The following is an 18,580-nucleotide window of genomic DNA, read 5'->3' on the forward strand; positions in this document are numbered from 1 at the left end:
TTATTTACTTGAAAAACGTATTTATTAATTTACGGAATAGGAATATAAACCTACTAGAACATGTGCTGGAAGCTATTTCGAGATATTTTTAATGTTGATATAAAAATTAAAGGTGACAGATGACACGATAAGAATTTGAAAACAGCAGAGACAAAACAGTAAAATTCCGGGACGCTGGGTCTACTTATTATCCTTGAAACTTGAACAGATTTCGTGGTCATTAACAGCGCTAACTGTTGACACTTTCTCCAACTTCTATTGCTTTCCTTTTCTAGGAATTATCGGTAATACAGTGAGTTAAATTACCTGTAGCCGGTAAAAGATGCAAGCGCCATCTAGTTGTACGCTCTACAACTATATACCTACCTACTCAATATTTGTTTTAGGTATTCTGCCGCCGCTAAATTTAAAATTACATAACAAATCTCACCCTACACAGATCACTCAGAAATTGATTTTGTAAAATAATTTTCACGTAGATAATTTTTTTTTGTCACCATGAAAAAATAAGTACATTTGATAAAAAGCATTAAAATCACTCAAGCATTAAAGTCACTTTTAAATGCTCTAATAGTCTTCCTACTTAAAATAAGAAATAATTTTGATACTGTAACTTTTTAAAATGTTTGTTGAAAAAATTTCAAATTTCAGTACATATTTTGAAAAAAAGAGAGTGAAAATGATTATAGAGTTTCAGTGCTTTTTATATTGTATTAGCTTTCACGGTGAATAAAAAAATATTACAAGTAAATAATTTTACTAAACCAATCTTTGATTAATTCTTGTAATAGAGATTTATTATGCAACTTTAAATTTTTTGTTGTGTTGATATCCATAAAAAAAACTACCTACCTCTGATCACGTTTTATTAAAAAAAAACAAAAAAACGTTTTATTATTAATAAAAAAATGTGATTATATGATGATCAGACATTATTATGTTATATAAATAAATGTGAATGAAATATCTAATAAAACACACTGAAAACACAAATAAAACACACCAACACTCGCCAAACCTAACCAACAATAAACAATAAACATGAACAAGAATGACATGAAATGATTCATAATTGCAATTGTCAAAATTTATTCTACAAAATCTTTGTGGCGACATCTATAGACTCTTTCCCCAACTTGTATATCCATCTCAAGTCACGTGGTTCCCAGTGTTTCCCCATTTTTTCAAGTATAAGTTCTCGGGCCCTGCTTATCATTTATCTAGGGTCTACTTGTCTACTAAAGTCATAGACAGAGACAGAAAACTAAACAACAGTCGACTAAAATATTCGAGTTAGTGTATCTACTCTGAAGAAGAAGACGAACTGATTCCTTGTTTTAATAGTTCAAATCAATTGTATTATATTTGATCTACTACCATATAATGTCAAAATTTGGAATATATTTTCAATAAGTCAAATATATATTTATTTCTAGTCTAGATAGAGTTCTTTATTTACACTAGTGACCAATAGTAGTCATAGTTTGATTGAATTAAAGTAGCAACTTAAATGAAAAAATGGAGGATGTATCAAATGTGTATTTAACCGATTTTATCCCTTCAATATACACGTCTCCGTGTACTATGCACTACACACAAAACGGCAAGGAGAGGAAATGGGACATATTCGCAGAACGCAATGGAGTAATCATTTTATACAACAAAACGAGAGACGTATTGATCCTAGTCAAACAATTCAGAGCCTCGGTTTATTTACACAAAATACCGGAAAAGGACAGGAAGGGTCACATCGATGTCCACAAGTATCCCCCAAAGCTAGGAGTGACCTTAGAGTGGTGTGCAGGACTCGAGGATAAGGAGATTTCGACCGAGGAAGTCGCACAGGAGGAGATATTAGAAGAGTGCGGGTACAGAGTAAAGCTAAACCAATTGGAGAAAATAGGAACTATTAAAAACTTGTCAGTTACTACCGGGGCGAGATCCACCTTCTACTACTGTGAGGTTACCGACGATATGATCCATAACGAAGGGGGAGGCGAGGATGGTGAAAACGTGGAGGTTATAGAAATGCCGGTAAAGGACGTTATAAAATATGCTAGTAACAAGGAGTACGTTGGTTCGCCGATTAATTTTATGTACGGTTTGTACTGGTTTTTGTACAATAAATACAATAAAACGTAGTATTAAGGATTGTGATTTTGTAACGGTTGCTCATACAAATTTTATTTACATTCTACTTTTAAAGTAAATTTAACTTTTAACTAAAAGTTTATTATTGTAAACCTTCTTTCTAGAGTTTTGAATGCCACACGAACACTTAACGCTGTTTTCAAAAGGGTAGGGTAGAAATAAAAGAGACATTTGTGGAATACAATTAAATATATTTATCAGATTAAATTCTGTGGAAAACTTGAGGCACTACCTGTTTAAAATTTCCGAAAATGCACAACAACATCATGTACAAGTACAAAATAAAAAATCTATGCAAATCAACAGAGCTACTATAAAATTTTACGATTAAAGTCATATTGAATTATATAAAAATGAGTAAGACTCTGTGTTTACTTGTAAGATTCAATGGTCTGCTTGAGTTTGTCGTAATTGGCGCCGCTGAATGTGGTGACCACCGCCTTGTTCTTGATAAACACAAAAGTGGGCATGGAGGAGATGTTGTACTCCATGGCGATGTCCTCGCACTCGTCTACGTCAACCTGTAAGACGAAAAGACATTCAGCTCCATAACAAACTGATAAAATGTTCGATATTAACTTTGAAAGTTAATCCCTCCCCAACAAAATATGACTCAGGTTCTGTCCGCAATCTCCAGTTGAATTAAAAATCAGTGTCGTATAAATTTTGCCATTTGTTAGAGGAATTTTCCAAGTCAATGATTTTTTCCGATTTTAAATGAATTTTGAAGTTCTACAGGCTGTTACAAATTTGCTTCTTACTACAGGGATCTTGAAAACGGTAAGAGATACAAACTAGCTTAAATGGGGCAAAATTGCGTAATCAGGGGCCCAACATTTGAAAAAAAACGAAATTTTGTAATTCCGTTTCAAATATTTCGAAAACTAATCATGTTAGCCTTGATTTTTTAGAGGCATAATATTGGTGCCCTGATTACGCAACATTGCCCCCATTTAAGGTACTTCGTACCTCTTACCGTTTCCGAGATCCTTGTAGTGAGAAACGAATTTGTAACAGCCTGTATAATTGCAAAATTGCATTTCTAGAAAAAATCATTGACGTTTGACATTTTAATACGTTCTATTTAAAAATACATTTTTGATTAAAAAAAATCTATAAACGTGGAAAAGTAGTTCCAGTTATTTTAAATTCAATTAAAATGCTTGATAATGGCAAAGTAAATAAAAGATTAATTCGTTTTTAAGATATGATAAAAAGTTATTTTTTCTTAGAAACGCTACTGGGAATTAAAAGTGTCGATTGAATTTCCCGGATATCTAACGGCGATGAATTCCTGTGGTTTTTAGAGATAGCGGCTCACCATATCTTTGCTACTGGTTGAAATATCTATCGTACCAATCTGGTGCTGGGTTTTCCCTTTCGATTAAATAATTTTCATCACTCTGCACATGTTTTCTATTTCGAGGACCAGCAAATAATCGAGTAAGGGCCGATTTTTCCACCTAATATGTGTCGAATAAAGCTTACATGTAAAAGTGATAGACACAGACTTAATTGACAGACAAAGAAGAACTGACCATTGCAACGGAAAATAGTGGTCCTTTTTCGGAGTTACCACTCGTTTATAAACAGGTATACATGCCTTGGTTTACCAAAGTTTAGAGTAAAACTAGTGCTTCCTACAACCTGTGTCAAAATTAAGTGGAATTTATTATTTGTTGCGTAAAAACGAGAATTTTTAAGCTGATGCTACAAAAACTTACTAAATTAATAAGAAATTTTTAAATTTTGCCATTTTTAATGAATAACATACGTAAAATAACAATTTTCTAAAACTATACAAATACTTTACATTGGGCTTTGGCTTCAAGAAATTTTAAGTTCAAATTTACAATCTCAATCTCTCCACAAGCCTGGAAAGATTTTAGTTTATTTTCACTTTTTCACATAAAACATCTATTAAAGTACAAAATTCTTAGTGTGGTGATGTTAGGAGACTAGAATGCTCCCGTACTGCTCCCTTTTGCTTCGGAACAAAAAGGTGTATTATAAAATACAAAAGAATTGTAATAAAAATTGTAGAATTGCTACTTCAGTTTCGAACAAGACATTCGAAACTCAAAAACAGAGCAATTCAGTTTATCTGGCAAGGTGTCTGAACAGTAAACAAATCGTTATTGCAAACTGGAATTCTCCTTGCCGGCGTATTTGAATTTTCCACGTAGAGTATCAATGAAAGTACGATTTATTCGTTATGTTAGCCAATAAAAGTTAAACGACTGAGATTGAATTTCACCTTGAGAATGAGGATGTTGGTGTATTCCTTGGAGAGCTCCTCCAGCTTGGGGGAAATCATTTTGCAGGGTCCGCACCAAGTAGCGAAGAAGTCGATGACGACCAGTTGGGCTCCAGCATCGGTAAGTTTGCTGTCAAGGTCAGACTGTAATAATAAACAACTCTCATCAGTAAAATCTTCTCAACTTTTAGCAAACAATATATTTTAGCACTTTTTCACAGGGGCTTTATTTTTTTAAGAAGCCGTTATTGGATTAAAACATTTAAGACCTTATAAACTACCAAAATAAATAAAGTTCTTAGGAATTGATAAAGTACCACAACCAACTGCCATTTTGTGGAAAAAATTGTATTTTTATGTAATTAATTAATATCCACTTATTTTCAATAATTCCTTACACAACACCACCAATATTTATTTAGTTAGACCATTATTTTATTATTTTTACCTTCTTTTGCTAAATTGTAATCGATACGGGAATTACAACATATTGGCCTCATGAATCTGTTAAACAATTTCTTGGGATTGAATTGCTCGTACTTCAGCCGCTTCAGCTAGTATTTGTTACAATTTTTAGGTTAGAATTTTAGGATTCGAACCAAATGCGCAAATCGAATCACAAAAATTTTACGATTCAGAAATTAAAGTATTTTGCCGATCCTGATCTAAAAATATGTTCAAAAGAATAGCGGCAGATCCCAAAACAACCGGTGAAGCAGGTTATGATCAATGCATTTGGATGAAAAGAAGGCGGCTAAAATCAACTGATCAAAGTATGAGAAAATTAATTACGTAAAAATAGAGATTTAAACATATATTTCAAGGTTGGCTATAGGGATTTTGTCCCAAAATGGCGGTTGATTGCGGTACTTTATCAATATCTAAGGATTTTACTAAAAATAAAATTATTGTTAAGTCGCAGAACTACAAGTATTTGGATAGTAGGTATCTACATGTAAATTTATCGACGTTTGATATTATATTTGCATTCAAAATTGCAAAAAAAGTTTTTTTTAAAAGTGTAATGAACACGTATGTCAATACATATAGTTCTTTCAAGAACCGAGAGATGGCGTATTGCTTATTAACCAAATAAATGTTTAAACTGGTACAATCTTACAGATTCAATAGCTGTATTTGTTTTACCACTTAGTTAGTTCAGTTTGGTTAAGTTGACCAAATTAGAAGTGACCGTGATTTGAACAAACTCTAGGTTAAACAAAACATACATCTACTCCATTTTAAATTTTGACATTTGACGTTTGTTCAATTTCAGTTTAATTACGTTGTAATTGACAATCATACTGTGCCCAACATACTTACAATCAACATATCTTCTTCGGATGAATCCATATCCATTATCAACGGCTTATTTTTGTTATTTAGATTTATGATTATTATTATTTGTAGGTTATCTTTTGTTCGGTTATCTTGTTCACTTACTAACCACGATATTAGGCTCGGTTAGATCGGAAAGGGGGGAACTGATCTTGGTTATATTTTGGTTTGTTCACTTGTTTAAAAAAAACAAACTTGGTCAAGTGTACTGAAAATGAATTAACCAAAGTGACCAAGTGTGTAAAACAAATACAACTAATAAGTTTGTAACTTCTTGGTCAAATTAAGGGTACCACTTTTAGAAAAAACATTCGTGTCAAAATTGTAAATTGTAACAAAATTGGTAAATCAATATCTATGAATTGTATTAAACATAAATAATACGAGTTGTTGATATCAAATAAGGAAAATTGTTTACCTGTAATCAAGTTTTTTTTATGTGAAATCAAGAATAAAACTGTAGAATGGCAGTTCTCTAATTTTTATTGCATAATAAACAATAAAAATAAAAAAACTACTATGCATATTTTATAGCAAGGTGTCTGAACAGCTAAAAAATTAATTTTTTAAGCTGGAATTCTCCTTGCAAGAAATTACGGTAAAAGGAGGCCCTTAATAATAAATTTACAAGATGAAGTTTGTCTAAAAGATAAATGACACACGCGTTGATTAATTTTTAGCGCAACAAAAGAGTAATACCAGATATTTTTCGTGTTCAATATTCGTATGACGGTGTTTGAGGGAAAATAATTATGACACACGGATGACCTCATGTTATTGAACTATTTTCAAACCATTTCTTCGGAATTTTACATACTTTAAATGATTCATAATTTAACTGCACCCAAGGATCGAATTATTTGGTTAATAAACGATATGTCGTTGAAAATTGCATTTTATAGACTTCATTGTTACTAAAACCGAGAATTCGACATTACGTGTACACTTTTCATGCATCGAAGGATAATCACATGCAATATAATGACGGCATGGCATGCAACTTGGTGTCACTCGGTATCGATCTACATTAATATTTCAATTTCTGCACCTGATTGAAATCTAACGCTAGTTCCATCAAACGACATACCGCCAGGCATATTTCTAGATCTTTTACTGGTCCTGGTGCGATTTAAATCTCCACGAAGTGTGCCCCCGCAAAAAATGAAACGCATCCGAAACAATCGATTAAAAAAAAGTGTGGCGCCCACTCAGATAGGTCACCGTGGAATCCGTTGTTATAATATATCGCAGTCACTTATGGGAATTAAATGCCAACACGCGATCTCGGAATCGTAAATAAAACACGTCCAATTTTAATGATGCCCAACCGTTGGTAGATCTTTTTTTGCTATTCCTTTGTACCATAAATTATTAAAAATAATACTTTAAACTCGCTGGATGATGATAACTTTCGAGACGCCACGTTATCTGTTTGTTTTTATATAATCGTCGAGATAATAAACCGAGAGTCATTGGCGTAACTAATTCACGGAAAAAGGTACGATGAATTATACATTATACTAGGTATACGAGAGTAGTTTTTTGTAATTCTAGAATTTCCTCTGTCGCGAAATTAAATTTAGCGAGACGTTATCACTTTTAAGTGCATTTATCCTTGATGAAAGTGCACTGTAATCCCCGTTCAACGACTTCCACCGATTTATTTACTTATCTAAAGTATTTCTGGAGGAAAAATATCAAAATGCATAAAATGACTTTATTTATTTGAGGCCAAATCACAGAAAAATAATAAACACATCCGCAAAAACTGCAACTGGATATATCGAGATTTTCGTTTGCTGGAAATTCTAATTTTAATAACCTAAAGTGAATATAGCCAATATTTTTTTTGTAGCATAGAACTGAAGAGGAAAAATAATTCAAAGTTACGCGTACGATGATTTCCTTCACTTTTTTCTTTCTCAATAAAATTCGGGCGGACAGTTACAAGCAAATGTATTGAAATTACCTCATATTACGTCTAACTAGCAATTAAATTGAATTAACTGACAGAACAAACCATTTTTTTACATACAGGGTGTCCCAAAAATACCTAAACCCCGCGGTATCTTTCAAACATCGAGTTTAATAAAAAAAGTTTCATACAAAAGTTGTAGTAGGGATATCAAGAAGTCAATACGCTACCGGTGACTTTGGATTTAACCTTGTTCTTAAGCTTCAAGGTCAAATCAAGGTCGACTTGACAATATTAAACAGAGTCTATTTTTTATGCCAGCAGTGGACACAGTGCCAAATTTGTCCGAACGACTCGACAAAAATGTTTCAAGCTGAATTTGTACGATTTTGAATGACAAATTAGATATTGACCTTGGACTTGCCCTTAACTACAAGTTTCAAGGCCAAATTAACATCAAATCGAATAGCTGCTTTTTATGCATACAACACCAAGTCTTATGTCGGAATCTGAGATCAAAGAATTTTTCTATGATGTCCTTGAAAGTCATTTTAAGTCAAACTCATTTCCCCACAATAAATAATGGATATAAAAGTATACAATAATTTAATAGACATATTCACCCAATTTCGTATTATTGAGAATATATTATTTTTGCAAAGCGAAATAAAATTCTGTTAATTATTCTCGAATTATTTATTTATCGATTTGCATTTGTTTTTAATTCATGTCAAAATTTTGAGTATTTAACATAGGTCCTTATGGGAAATGCTACGATGCAGGACTGCCAACGTATAAAAATAATAAACTCAGCATCTCCGTGCTCTGTTGCCAAGTTTCTGTTGCAACTTTTGGCATTTATTTATGCGTATTGGTTAAAAAATAATAATTGAGGGATGGAAATATATAATTTTAAGTATTGTAAACTCGATTTTATTCAATATCTACAAGCAAGTATCTCAATATATTAATTTTCTAGTCATGAAGAATATTTTTCTTTGCACTGACAGCAATGATTGGTGCTCTGAAATAAGGTTACTAGGTACAGCAAATTTATTTCTATGTGCAGCAGATCGACCAAATGGTATAAGTAAAAAATATTTATATTTATTCAATTTTATCTTCACTTGGTGACTTATTTTTATAATTTAAATGGATGACACATAATTATAAAAAAAAACTTAGCTTCACTAGTCTAAGTTTAAATTCCATATAAAGTTAGGTTAGGTTATACACCCTGTATATTTAATACATGAACGTAGGAACATCCTAGAAAAATTCTTTGATTTCGGATTCCGACACGAATTTGACGCTCTGTCGATTGTAGGCATAAAAAATAGCGTGTTCGAAGCGTTCGGGTTTTTTGGGACACCCTGTATGTCTGATTTCGACAAACCTTACAGTACAAGCGCGCAGATCATAACGTTTCCCAAAGAAGAAAACATTGACTTATATCTAGATACATACATTTTTTGAGGCAATTTTTTTTTTCTACCTAGACAGACTCCCTCGCGAAGCGACATTCTGTCTACAAAGCAATAAAAAGTGGGATCGATAGCCGGCCCAAGTTCCTGGAGAACGCTCAAAATGGGGTCATAAAAAGGAACAGATGAAGATAGAAAGAGGAGAACGGAAAATCCTACGCAGTCTTAAGAAAAATAAATAAGCAAATACAAAATTGATACGTTTTTCCTCAAAATAGGCAAGCCTCAGTACCTCAAGTTTAATCCGCTTGATTTTAAGTACATTTTATCGCTTAATTTAAAGCGGTACAAGTCCTGTTCATGTGATAACGGTGGGGCCAACCTTTGTTTATTTGTCGATACAAATAATTAGTCGATAATAGCGGCACCGCCAGTCTAGGAAAAAATTATCTAGAATCACCTGTTAATGATGTATTATTGTTATTTACAAATCACTTAATATTTCATATTGATAAAGGATATTGTACCGGGAGATATCGGAATCTAATATACGATAGTCAAACACAGAAACGTAATATGTTTTTTAGCGCAACAAATAATTTTTTCCAAAACGGTTATCTTTATCTAATCATCGTTTGAGATTGCTACCAAAACCCGTTTAACAAACTTGAAAAACAACAAGCGATAGTGTTGTAGGTAATTCCGTATTGCGGCAGCTGCGTCACGACCACGGCCTGCCGAGATTACTAATAGAAAAACATTTATGAACAACTGATCATAAAACAGAAGATGCATCTACGTCTACCGACATACGCGAAGGATAATAGTTATATTAGTTTTATACTTAAAAATAAATTCCGAGCATTGTTTTTTGTTTATTATTCTCCACAAACATGTTTTCACGATCCCTGGGATTCCCAATGCACAAAGACAAGCATTAAAACGTGCAAGTTTGCTATTAATAAAATTCAAAGAAATTTGCTGATTACATTTCAAAACGACACAGTTGCGCACCTCTACCAGCAAGTAAACTCACACCCTGTACAGCTAGAGATGTTTAACGTCATTAATATTCCGCTTAATATAAGTTTTTGTAATAATTATTATTATGAATGACGTAAGACGCACAATAATTGTACCTAATCGCATCTATTTTACATTGATGTAAGGCAAGGTGAGACCGGCAGAAAAAATGCTTACGCCAATGATCATTTTAAGTATATCAGCTCAATATTAATCATCTGAAGTGCCTTCGTAACCCGTAACCCGCCCCTGCCTGACTGTAACGTATTTTATGCTGGTTATATTTTGAGAGGTTATATTTTTCAAACTAGCAACCTTTATCTTGCTTCTTATCTTTGAACCAGGAAAACATTTGGTATTATCTAAAAAGATGAAAGGTGCGCTAGTCTTTATATAGATTAGGTAAGTATATGTAGATATGTACGTGTGTACAGATGAGTGCACATTAAAAAAAATTGCGTTTTGTTAAAACGTTGTACCTACATGATTAGCGCAACTAAAAATTGCGTGATGTCGATAAATAAAGCTGTATAAATACTATTAACGAGACAGTAAACCAGAACAAGCCGAGTGGTAACATTCCTGGAAGAGCAATAACGTTATACCTCGTCTCACAGTTTTGGCGGTTCTAAATCGCAAATATTTAAAAACAACCAAAAAACGCTGGAAAAGTTATCACCTACATCCAAAATCGTACGGTGAAGTAACTTGTCCTCGTACAAATATTACAAAACAGTTAGGTCACTGCATAGGCATGCAACAAAAATTAATGAATGACATTGATACTTTCAACGCGGTTCTTTCTAATATTTCGCCTACCGAACACAAACACGAAATGAATAAATACTAGATTTCGTATTAACTAATGTTCGGTTGTGTAAAGTTGTAGTAACCACCACAACATTAAAAATATGTGTCGAAAACGTGTTCGCACCACACCTCTAATTCAAGATTCCGAAAAGCCGGAAGGTAAACCAACATTTGTCCTGAACCCTACTTAATATCATGCTTCGAAAACTCTTACATACCTTGTCTTTGATTGTGACGACCATTTCGACTGTTCTCACGTAGTTTTACTCTACACACGCCACAGAATACTGAGCCGAATTTTGATCAAATCTTGAATTGACAAGGAAAATATGACACTGAATCACAATGAAAATGATTTGGCATAAAATTTATACGCGTCGTATGGCCGTCTCTGTCTTTCCTACTGGGTTCGCAGAGCGCGCATGCCTCGTTGGTAGACGCAGCCCTGTATTTTAAGAATGAACGTGAGCCGCTGTTTCTGTCTTCGTCTGGTGAAGGAAAAGGAAAGAGGTACGCGCGTGGCGGAATTTAATTCATACACGTTAGGCCACGTAATGCTTGAGTGTAAGCAAGGTTACTACACTACAGAGGTGTGCTCATTGAAATTTACGCATTTTCTACGTTTACATAAATGATATAAATAGTGTTCAAAAAGTCAGCCATCTTAAGTATGTAGAGTCTAAACGTGAATGTAATCTTAAATATAATGTCCATAGAATGATTTGGTGGAAAGGAATCGTATTTATATAATAGCTTTACCTTTATTACCCATACCTTGACTTAAATACAAGATGAAAAGGTTGAAGAATTCCAGATAATATAAATTAAAAATGTAAATGATAATGTGCAATGTGGGGAGTTTATTGCGAAATGTTGATTAATAAATAATTATAATTTTAAAAATCAATGCTTTAGTTAAAATGAAATGCGTGAATTATTTTTAAAAGTATTTTACCACATTTAAATCCATTCTACTGCATTCTGTTGCATTTGCGTCATCAGATTTTAGTAAACGAATGAACTAATAGGGATGTCCTTTCTTGAAATTTTATAATTAGGTACCTATATGGTATATTGTTTATTAAGTGCAATGACAGCACGGCAAACGCCAAGTTTTTACTTTAGAGGGTATTAGTTAATTCAATAACATCTTTTAACGCTCTTAAATTTATGAAATAATTTTTTAAAGGTACTAGTTAAGAAATTATTCTTGTATTGGAATGTAATGGTACTTAGTCACTGTAAATTGATCTGGTTCTAACATGTAGACATACAGTTTTTCATTAAACGTAACAAATTAAACAATCATGTAGTTTAAGTAAGCATTAGCCCTGTTATTTATAACTTTTTATTATTTATTCGAATTTCAGAATCGATATCGTCACCATGGCAACACATACCCGCCTTTAACGGTGTAGTACAAACAATTATACCTATTTTCATTACCAAAGTGTCGCGGTGACAAATTTTACATACGAAGTGTTGTCAAAAATAATATTTGCCTCAAGAATATTCCACGATGCCCGAACTGGGCGAACAAATGTACTGCTCCGAGCAGATTTGCATCCCACCCGCATTTCCTTACCTCCTGAGGCAATTCGCGAAAGCTGCCATAAGGACACAACCCTCGGATCTGCTAAGGTAGGTGACAATTTCGGTGTCGGTTCAAAAAAACTCGGAACCTCCTAAATTGCTATGTAGTATCCAAACGCTTAACTCAATGTATGTTGTGTTGCCTACCCCGGCATTCGCTCGTTTGTTTCCAGATGGTCCACGGCCTACTTCCGTTGCTTGTCACTCAACATCCCTCCACCCGTAAAACCTAGGCTGGAATATCCCATACCACGCGACTACTGCGGGGTGACACCAGGCTGGTTGAAGGCCCTCATGTACCAGCTGCAGAACAACCTGACGATCTCCTTTAAAATACTTTGGGACAGGTGGACCGGCGCCTGTTTGGAGCACAGTACGCTCATCCAGATCTTGTGTCTAGGCGGGTTCACCGATCCCGAAGCCATACCCTGGTTCAGGTTCATAGGTCTCTGTGCTGCACATTTGACAGATGTGAGTATGGATATTTGACGTTTCGGCAGCTTGAACTTAGGTTCTTGGAAAATTAGAATGTATTTTATAAACTGAAACCCTGTTTCGGGTAACAAACTATCATAGTATCCGTGTAGATGTCGCTAGTCGCTACATAAAATAGAATAGAATAGAATAGAATTAACTTTATTGACATTTATGTACATTAAATGGTACATTTATAGTCACAACATAGGCTGAGTAGTTATAAATGTTAAAAATTCATCGACAGTATAAAAACAATGGCTCAAAAGGAAAGATTTCGTAAACCTGTGAAAGGTTTTTTGAGACATGTTTTTTATACGTTTTCGTCTACAAAAATTATCAAACTTGTTGAACAAACTGATAGTAAGTTTGTTACGTTGAGTTACATTAATACGCGAATAAGATTCAACCAAATTTCCAGCATGCCTGGTGTTGTATTGATGTATATCAGCATGAGATTGCAAATTACACAAATTAGAATGAACAAGTTGAAGCGACTCAAGTAGATAAAGGCAGGTCAGTGGTAGAATCTTATACCTGACAAATATCTCCCTGCTGGGAGCTAACCTAGGGACACCAGCAAGCAGACGAACAGCTGCTTTTTGCAATACAAAAACTCTATATGAACCACTAGAGTTGCCCCACAATGGCACACCATAGGTTAAATTACTCTGTATTAATGAGAAGTAAACCATTTTCATTACATTATTAGTGACAAATGATCTTATTTGTCTCATAAAGAATATCTGCGTAGCTAGTTTTGAACATAGTTTATTGATATGAGGTGTCCAAGTTAAACCGGGGTCAAGGGTAATACCAAGCAAATTAACTGGTTCAGACTTCTCTGAATTTTTACTAGTTGTAAAAGTTATGAAGTTTGTTTTACTGATATTTAATTTTAGATTATTTGCCGAAAACCAGGTATTAGCGAGGTTTAGACTGTCTCTGCTGTTCTTATCACGGGTTAACAAAGTTGTATCATCTGCAAAGAGTGTACAAGAAGCATTACGAATGTTAACAGGTAAGTCATTGATATAGATAAGGAATAGTATGGGCCCTAAAACCGAACCTTGAGGTACACCAGCCTTAACCTGTATTAAAGCAGATTCACAGTCATTTAGACACACATATTGCCGTCTGTCAGTCAAGTATGATTGGAACAATTGCAATGCTTTGCCACGAATTCCATAATATTCCAATTTTAGAAGCAATATTTCTAAATTTACGCAGTCAAAAGCCTTAGACAAATCACACATTATTGCATGTGTGGGATTACCTTGATCAAATCCCTCAACTATTTGATCTAATATAGCTAATAAGGCTTTGATAGTAGAATGATTTTTCCTAAATCCAAATTGAGAAGGTGTCAATATGGATTTAGTTTCAAGATATGAGATCAATTTTTCTTTAATTAAAATTTCAAATATTTTAGAAATAACAGGAACAATGGATATTGGTCTATAGTTGTCAAGTTTATCAATGTCCCCTTTTTTATGAATAGGAAGTACTTTAGTTATTTTAAGACAGTCAGGCCAAACCGCCTCATTTAAAAACTTATTGAATAATATGGTCAAAGGTGCAACAAGAAACTCAAGTGAGGTTTTTACCATGAGACTACTAATTCCATAATAATCCAAAGAGCTGGTATTTTTCAATTTCAAAATAGCCTGGCGTACATCTGACTCGATAATAGCAGAAGCAAAAAAAGATGATGATATTTTAGGCAAATTGTGGAGGAATGTGGCGGGATTTACGCCTTGATTTCCAATCGACTTGGCAACAATATCTGAAACAGTGGCAAAAAAACTGTTAAACTCCTGAGCACAAAAATTTGAAACATTAGAGTGGCATTTTATGGATCTTTCTGAATTCACAATTTTCCATACAGCTTTATTTGTGTTATTGGCATTACAGATAATATTGCTGTAACAGGTACGTTTTGCCTCTTTTATAGCACGTGTATATAATCTTTTGCTTTCACGATAGGTTACCCAATCGCTCTCTGAACCAGTCTCATTAAACCTACTTTTATTTCTATTGAGTGTTTTCCTCAAAGTTTTCAGTTCCCTGTTATACCATTTGATGTCAGATGATGTATATTTCAATTTGTACGGAAAACAATTATCCACAATGTTTACATATTTATTTAAAAAAGTATTCATTAAATAGTTTGCATTCAAATTACTATATTGAATATCAGACCAATTTAGTGTTTCTAAATTTTCTAGAAATACATTACATTTCATCGTATCAATCACTCGAGTACGGTATGAACCCTTGGGTACTTTTTTATGTTCTTCTTCTACACAAATATATACTGACAAATGATCGGCTATATGTGTGTCCAATACTCCCGTTGAAAGAGAAGCAGAATTGATGTTAGTAATTACATTATCTAATTTTGATTTACTGTGAAGCGTAACTCTAGTAGGTTCATGTATAAAATGCTGTAAACCATACGTTGTAAATATATTACACAAATCAATAATATACTTTGTGCCGGCATCAAGGTCCAAATTGATGTCTCCAATAATAATAAGAAATTTAAATCTACTTGAGTAAAAGTCAATTAAATTATGTATAAAAGACTTAAATATAGAAAGGTTTCCTTTTGCAGGCGATCTATAAGCAGTCACTAAAAGGCAATTTGCAGAAATAATTTCAGCAGCACAAAATTCTGCATGAAAGGTATTACAAAAATTAGAAACATCAACATTTCTTAACTGAATTTTTGAAGATAAAGATACAAATATGGCTACGCCTCCATGTTTATTGGAGCCTACACGAGAAAAGCTAGATATTAACTGAAAATTAGGAATATATATTGAATTTAACAAATCATACTCTAGCCAGTGCTCTGATATACATAGAATATCGAAATGATTACTAGCTAAAAATATCTGAAGTTCATCAATTTTGTTAGATAAACTTTGAGCATTGATATGTAGCACAGAGTACTTACAATCCAGGTCAATATTAGACATTTTGAGATGCTGTAGTGGACATGCTTCCTCCATTACTCCTTGAACCTTTTGAGGGAAAAAACCTATTCAACACAACCCCGCTAGGCCAAATCCTGATGTCAGTAACTGCAGAAGACTCCTCCATGGGTAGGGATAATTTGAAGGAAGAATACCTTGTAGGGTTCTTGCTGTTTAGCTTTTCCACCTTTATGTTTGGAGCAAAACTTTTTAAATAGTTCAGCAACTCGTCCCGGTCAGTGGTAACGTCCAAATTGGTCACATGATAGTCGAACATGCGAATCGATGTAGGGGTCGCTGCTGCTTTAAATGGGCATTGCAATAAGTTTTTCTGATTACCTACGAGTATACTTCTGGTATTAGGTCTAGGTCTGGGTTTAACTTCCCTATTAATACCCCTTTCCATATTAATTAGCGAATCACAAACATTACGAGCATGAGCGTTGTGGAGTGCATTCGATACTGTTCTTTTACTAATTTTTGTACTGCTCTGAAATGCAGTGTGGGCAGTATTGTTGTCAGTTGTAATGTCGTTACGTTCATTTGAAGACTGGGAAGATGTATTAGGTTTACCCTCTTTAAGTAAATCGACCTGCTCCGTAAGGGATTTAATTGCGATGTTTTGATTGAGAATAATTTGGTCCTTTTGGCGAATAATTTCCTCCAAATAAGAAATTTTAAGTGTTATTATGTCTAAAGCGTCAGTCACAGATAGAGCATTGTCCGACGCATCATTATTGCCAGCTACTGCCGCCTGCTCATGTGAACTTATCTGTTCCTCAATCAGATCCGCACAACATACTACCTTGTCGTCCTCGAGGAATTTTACGTTTATTTTCCTTAGATGATCAAAATGATCAAAAGGACGAACTAATCGCCCTGTGCATGTGTGAACGCATGTTTCTGGGCTAGATACAGAACATTGTCTCCATTTCTTTCAGATTAACAATCTAGAAGGCCTTAGAAATGCCTGAAGATTAAAAATTAGTTAATTTCTGATACTGACTGAAAAATAACCATAATAATTTTGCCATTCATTCAACTTGCTCTTGTAATTTCCATAAAATTAACATCAATTTTAGAGAGGTGTCTTAGTGAACTACACTGTATATGCTTTTTGTAGGATTTGACGCACACCATGATCCTAATTTGTGAGATCATGACGGAAGAGCCAGACGGAGGGTCTGCCATGGTTCCCTTGGAAACCTTCACCGATTTGTACAAGTTTTTGGCGGCGATAGACGCTTCGAAGCCCCAGGTGCTGAAAAACTACTACTTCACTGACGCCCTCTTGACCCTGTGGAAGGAAGCTGCCGAGAAAGAAGAGGGACAAGGGAGGGAGGTTAAGGAGGAAAGCATAAGCGAGGAAGAAAGGTAAGAAGGTTGACCCTAAATGAAGATAACTACAGGGTGTTCCAGCTAAGAAGGATTCTTCTGTAACTCTGTAACTGTAAAATTGATGAAAAAATGGTTTTAATAAAAGTTGTCTGGAATCATGTGGGCCATGTAAAGAAAATATATTTAGCTTTACAGGGTGTTCCATTTCGCGTGGGCACTGCATAACTTTGTTATTTTAAATGGAACACCCCGTATATTATTGCGTTTTTGAATTCCTTGGTTAATATTAGGTAGAGTTTATTAAATGTACATAGTGTTTAAAACTTACCGTTTTCGAGATAATCAGTTGTTTTGGAAAAAAAATCACGATTTCATCTCTCTAAATGAGGCTAGATAGCGTCTAAACCACAAGAGTTAGAAACCTGCAGTTTTCACAGATCGTTTTGGTACAAATTACTCTATCTTGTCATCTGTGAGTAAAACGTGTACGTTATTCAGACTCTGAAATACTGAGACCTACATTTAATAATCTTACGAGTTGAAACGAGGCATTTTGACGCTGTTACTCAGCTACTTTTTCGGACTTTAGAAAAGAACTTGATTTTTCTGGAAAACTGTTAAAGATAAATATGGACAACCTTATATCAGTCGAAAGGACATTCAATTTTGCATTCACCCATGACAGAAGATACAGCGTGGAAAAAAAGTTCCGCATAAAATTCATATTTTCGTTAAACAATTTTTTTTTTTCGAAAAACGGTGAGACCCGTCGATTTTTATTTGATCCAGGGCACCTTGTTATGTGTAATTTTTTTTTCCATAATCCACTTACGGCAGCGATGACATAATTTTTTTTTTAATGAAAACGCATTTTTTTTTCGTTCGAAGTTGATGACAATGATAATTATCTAAACAACGGTGTGAAAATTTCGATGTCTTACATAACAATTTTTTTTAGAAAAATGCACCTTAATTTCTTATAAGTGATAATTGTCTACTTACACTATTAATGGCTCCGAAAAGGACAAAGTTGACAAAATTACATTTCAAACGAGTAAAATTACACTAATGTTTGTGTAAGTCTAGCGAAATTGTTCGAATTGCCCACCCTGTACCATTTGGCATTGTCCTAAGCGTGTGTAAACGCCGTCTACACTTCGTTCAAGCATTCCCGGGTCGATTTGATTTATTTCAAAACGAATACGGTTTTTAAGTTCTTCCAAATCACCTGGTCTGTTTGTGTACACACGCGATTTCAAATAGCCCCACAAAAAAA

The 18,580-nt window shown here is 34.1% G+C and overlaps 3 protein-coding genes across 4 annotated transcripts in view; 2 read left to right on the plus strand and 1 right to left on the minus strand.

The window, feature by feature from the left end:
- Positions 1 to 1,391: 1,391 nt before the first annotated feature.
- Positions 1,392 to 2,188, plus strand: LOC108906573 (uridine diphosphate glucose pyrophosphatase-like). The gene has a single exon (XM_018709874.1). It carries the CDS (start codon positions 1,519 to 1,521, stop codon positions 2,140 to 2,142), a length of 624 nt encoding a protein of 207 aa, XP_018565390.1. The 5' UTR covers positions 1,392 to 1,518; the 3' UTR covers positions 2,143 to 2,188.
- A 133-nt stretch (positions 2,189 to 2,321) lies between these two features.
- Positions 2,322 to 11,269, minus strand: LOC108906590 (thioredoxin-2). The gene is made up of 3 exons (XM_018709895.2): positions 11,137 to 11,269; positions 4,409 to 4,552; positions 2,322 to 2,672 (listed from the first exon to the last, which is right to left on the minus strand). The coding sequence occupies exons 1-3, from the start codon at positions 11,158 to 11,160 to the stop codon at positions 2,523 to 2,525; spliced, it is 318 nt and encodes a 105-aa protein (XP_018565411.1). The 5' UTR covers positions 11,161 to 11,269; the 3' UTR covers positions 2,322 to 2,522.
- Positions 11,270 to 12,407: 1,138 nt separating this feature from the next.
- Positions 12,408 to 18,580, plus strand: part of LOC108906572 (involucrin-like) — a 9,820-nt gene continuing 3,647 nt past the window's right edge. For both annotated transcript variants that reach the window (XM_018709872.1, XM_018709873.1), the window contains exons 1-3: positions 12,408 to 12,559; positions 12,685 to 12,982; positions 17,090 to 17,340. In XM_018709872.1, coding sequence (XP_018565388.1) covers positions 12,438 to 12,559; positions 12,685 to 12,982; positions 17,090 to 17,340 — 671 coding nt within the window. In that variant the 5' untranslated portion in view covers positions 12,408 to 12,437. The remainder of the gene's footprint in view (positions 12,560 to 12,684; positions 12,983 to 17,089; positions 17,341 to 18,580) is intronic.

Source organism: Anoplophora glabripennis, unplaced genomic scaffold (genome assembly GCF_000390285.2).
Source record: "Anoplophora glabripennis isolate ALB-LARVAE unplaced genomic scaffold, Agla_2.0 scaffold108, whole genome shotgun sequence".
Taxonomy (NCBI): Eukaryota; Metazoa; Arthropoda; class Insecta; order Coleoptera; family Cerambycidae; genus Anoplophora; species Anoplophora glabripennis.

What these genes read in the sequence shown, in the direction of transcription:
- LOC108906573 (XM_018709874.1), top strand. Translation starts at nt 1,519, where the DNA reads ATGGAGGATGTATCAAATGTGTATTTAACCGATTTTATCCCTTCAATA.
- LOC108906590 (XM_018709895.2), bottom strand. Translation starts at nt 11,160, where the DNA reads ATGGTCGTCACAATCAAAGACAAG. An exon ending in TCGTCACAATCAAAGACAAG is followed by an intron (nt 4,553 to 11,136) that starts GTATGTAAGAGT and finishes TTATTATTACAG; the next exon opens with TCTGACCTTGACAGCAAACT. An exon ending in CCAACATCCTCATTCTCAAG is followed by an intron (nt 2,673 to 4,408) that starts GTGAAATTCAAT and finishes TTCGTCTTACAG; the next exon opens with GTTGACGTAGACGAGTGCGA.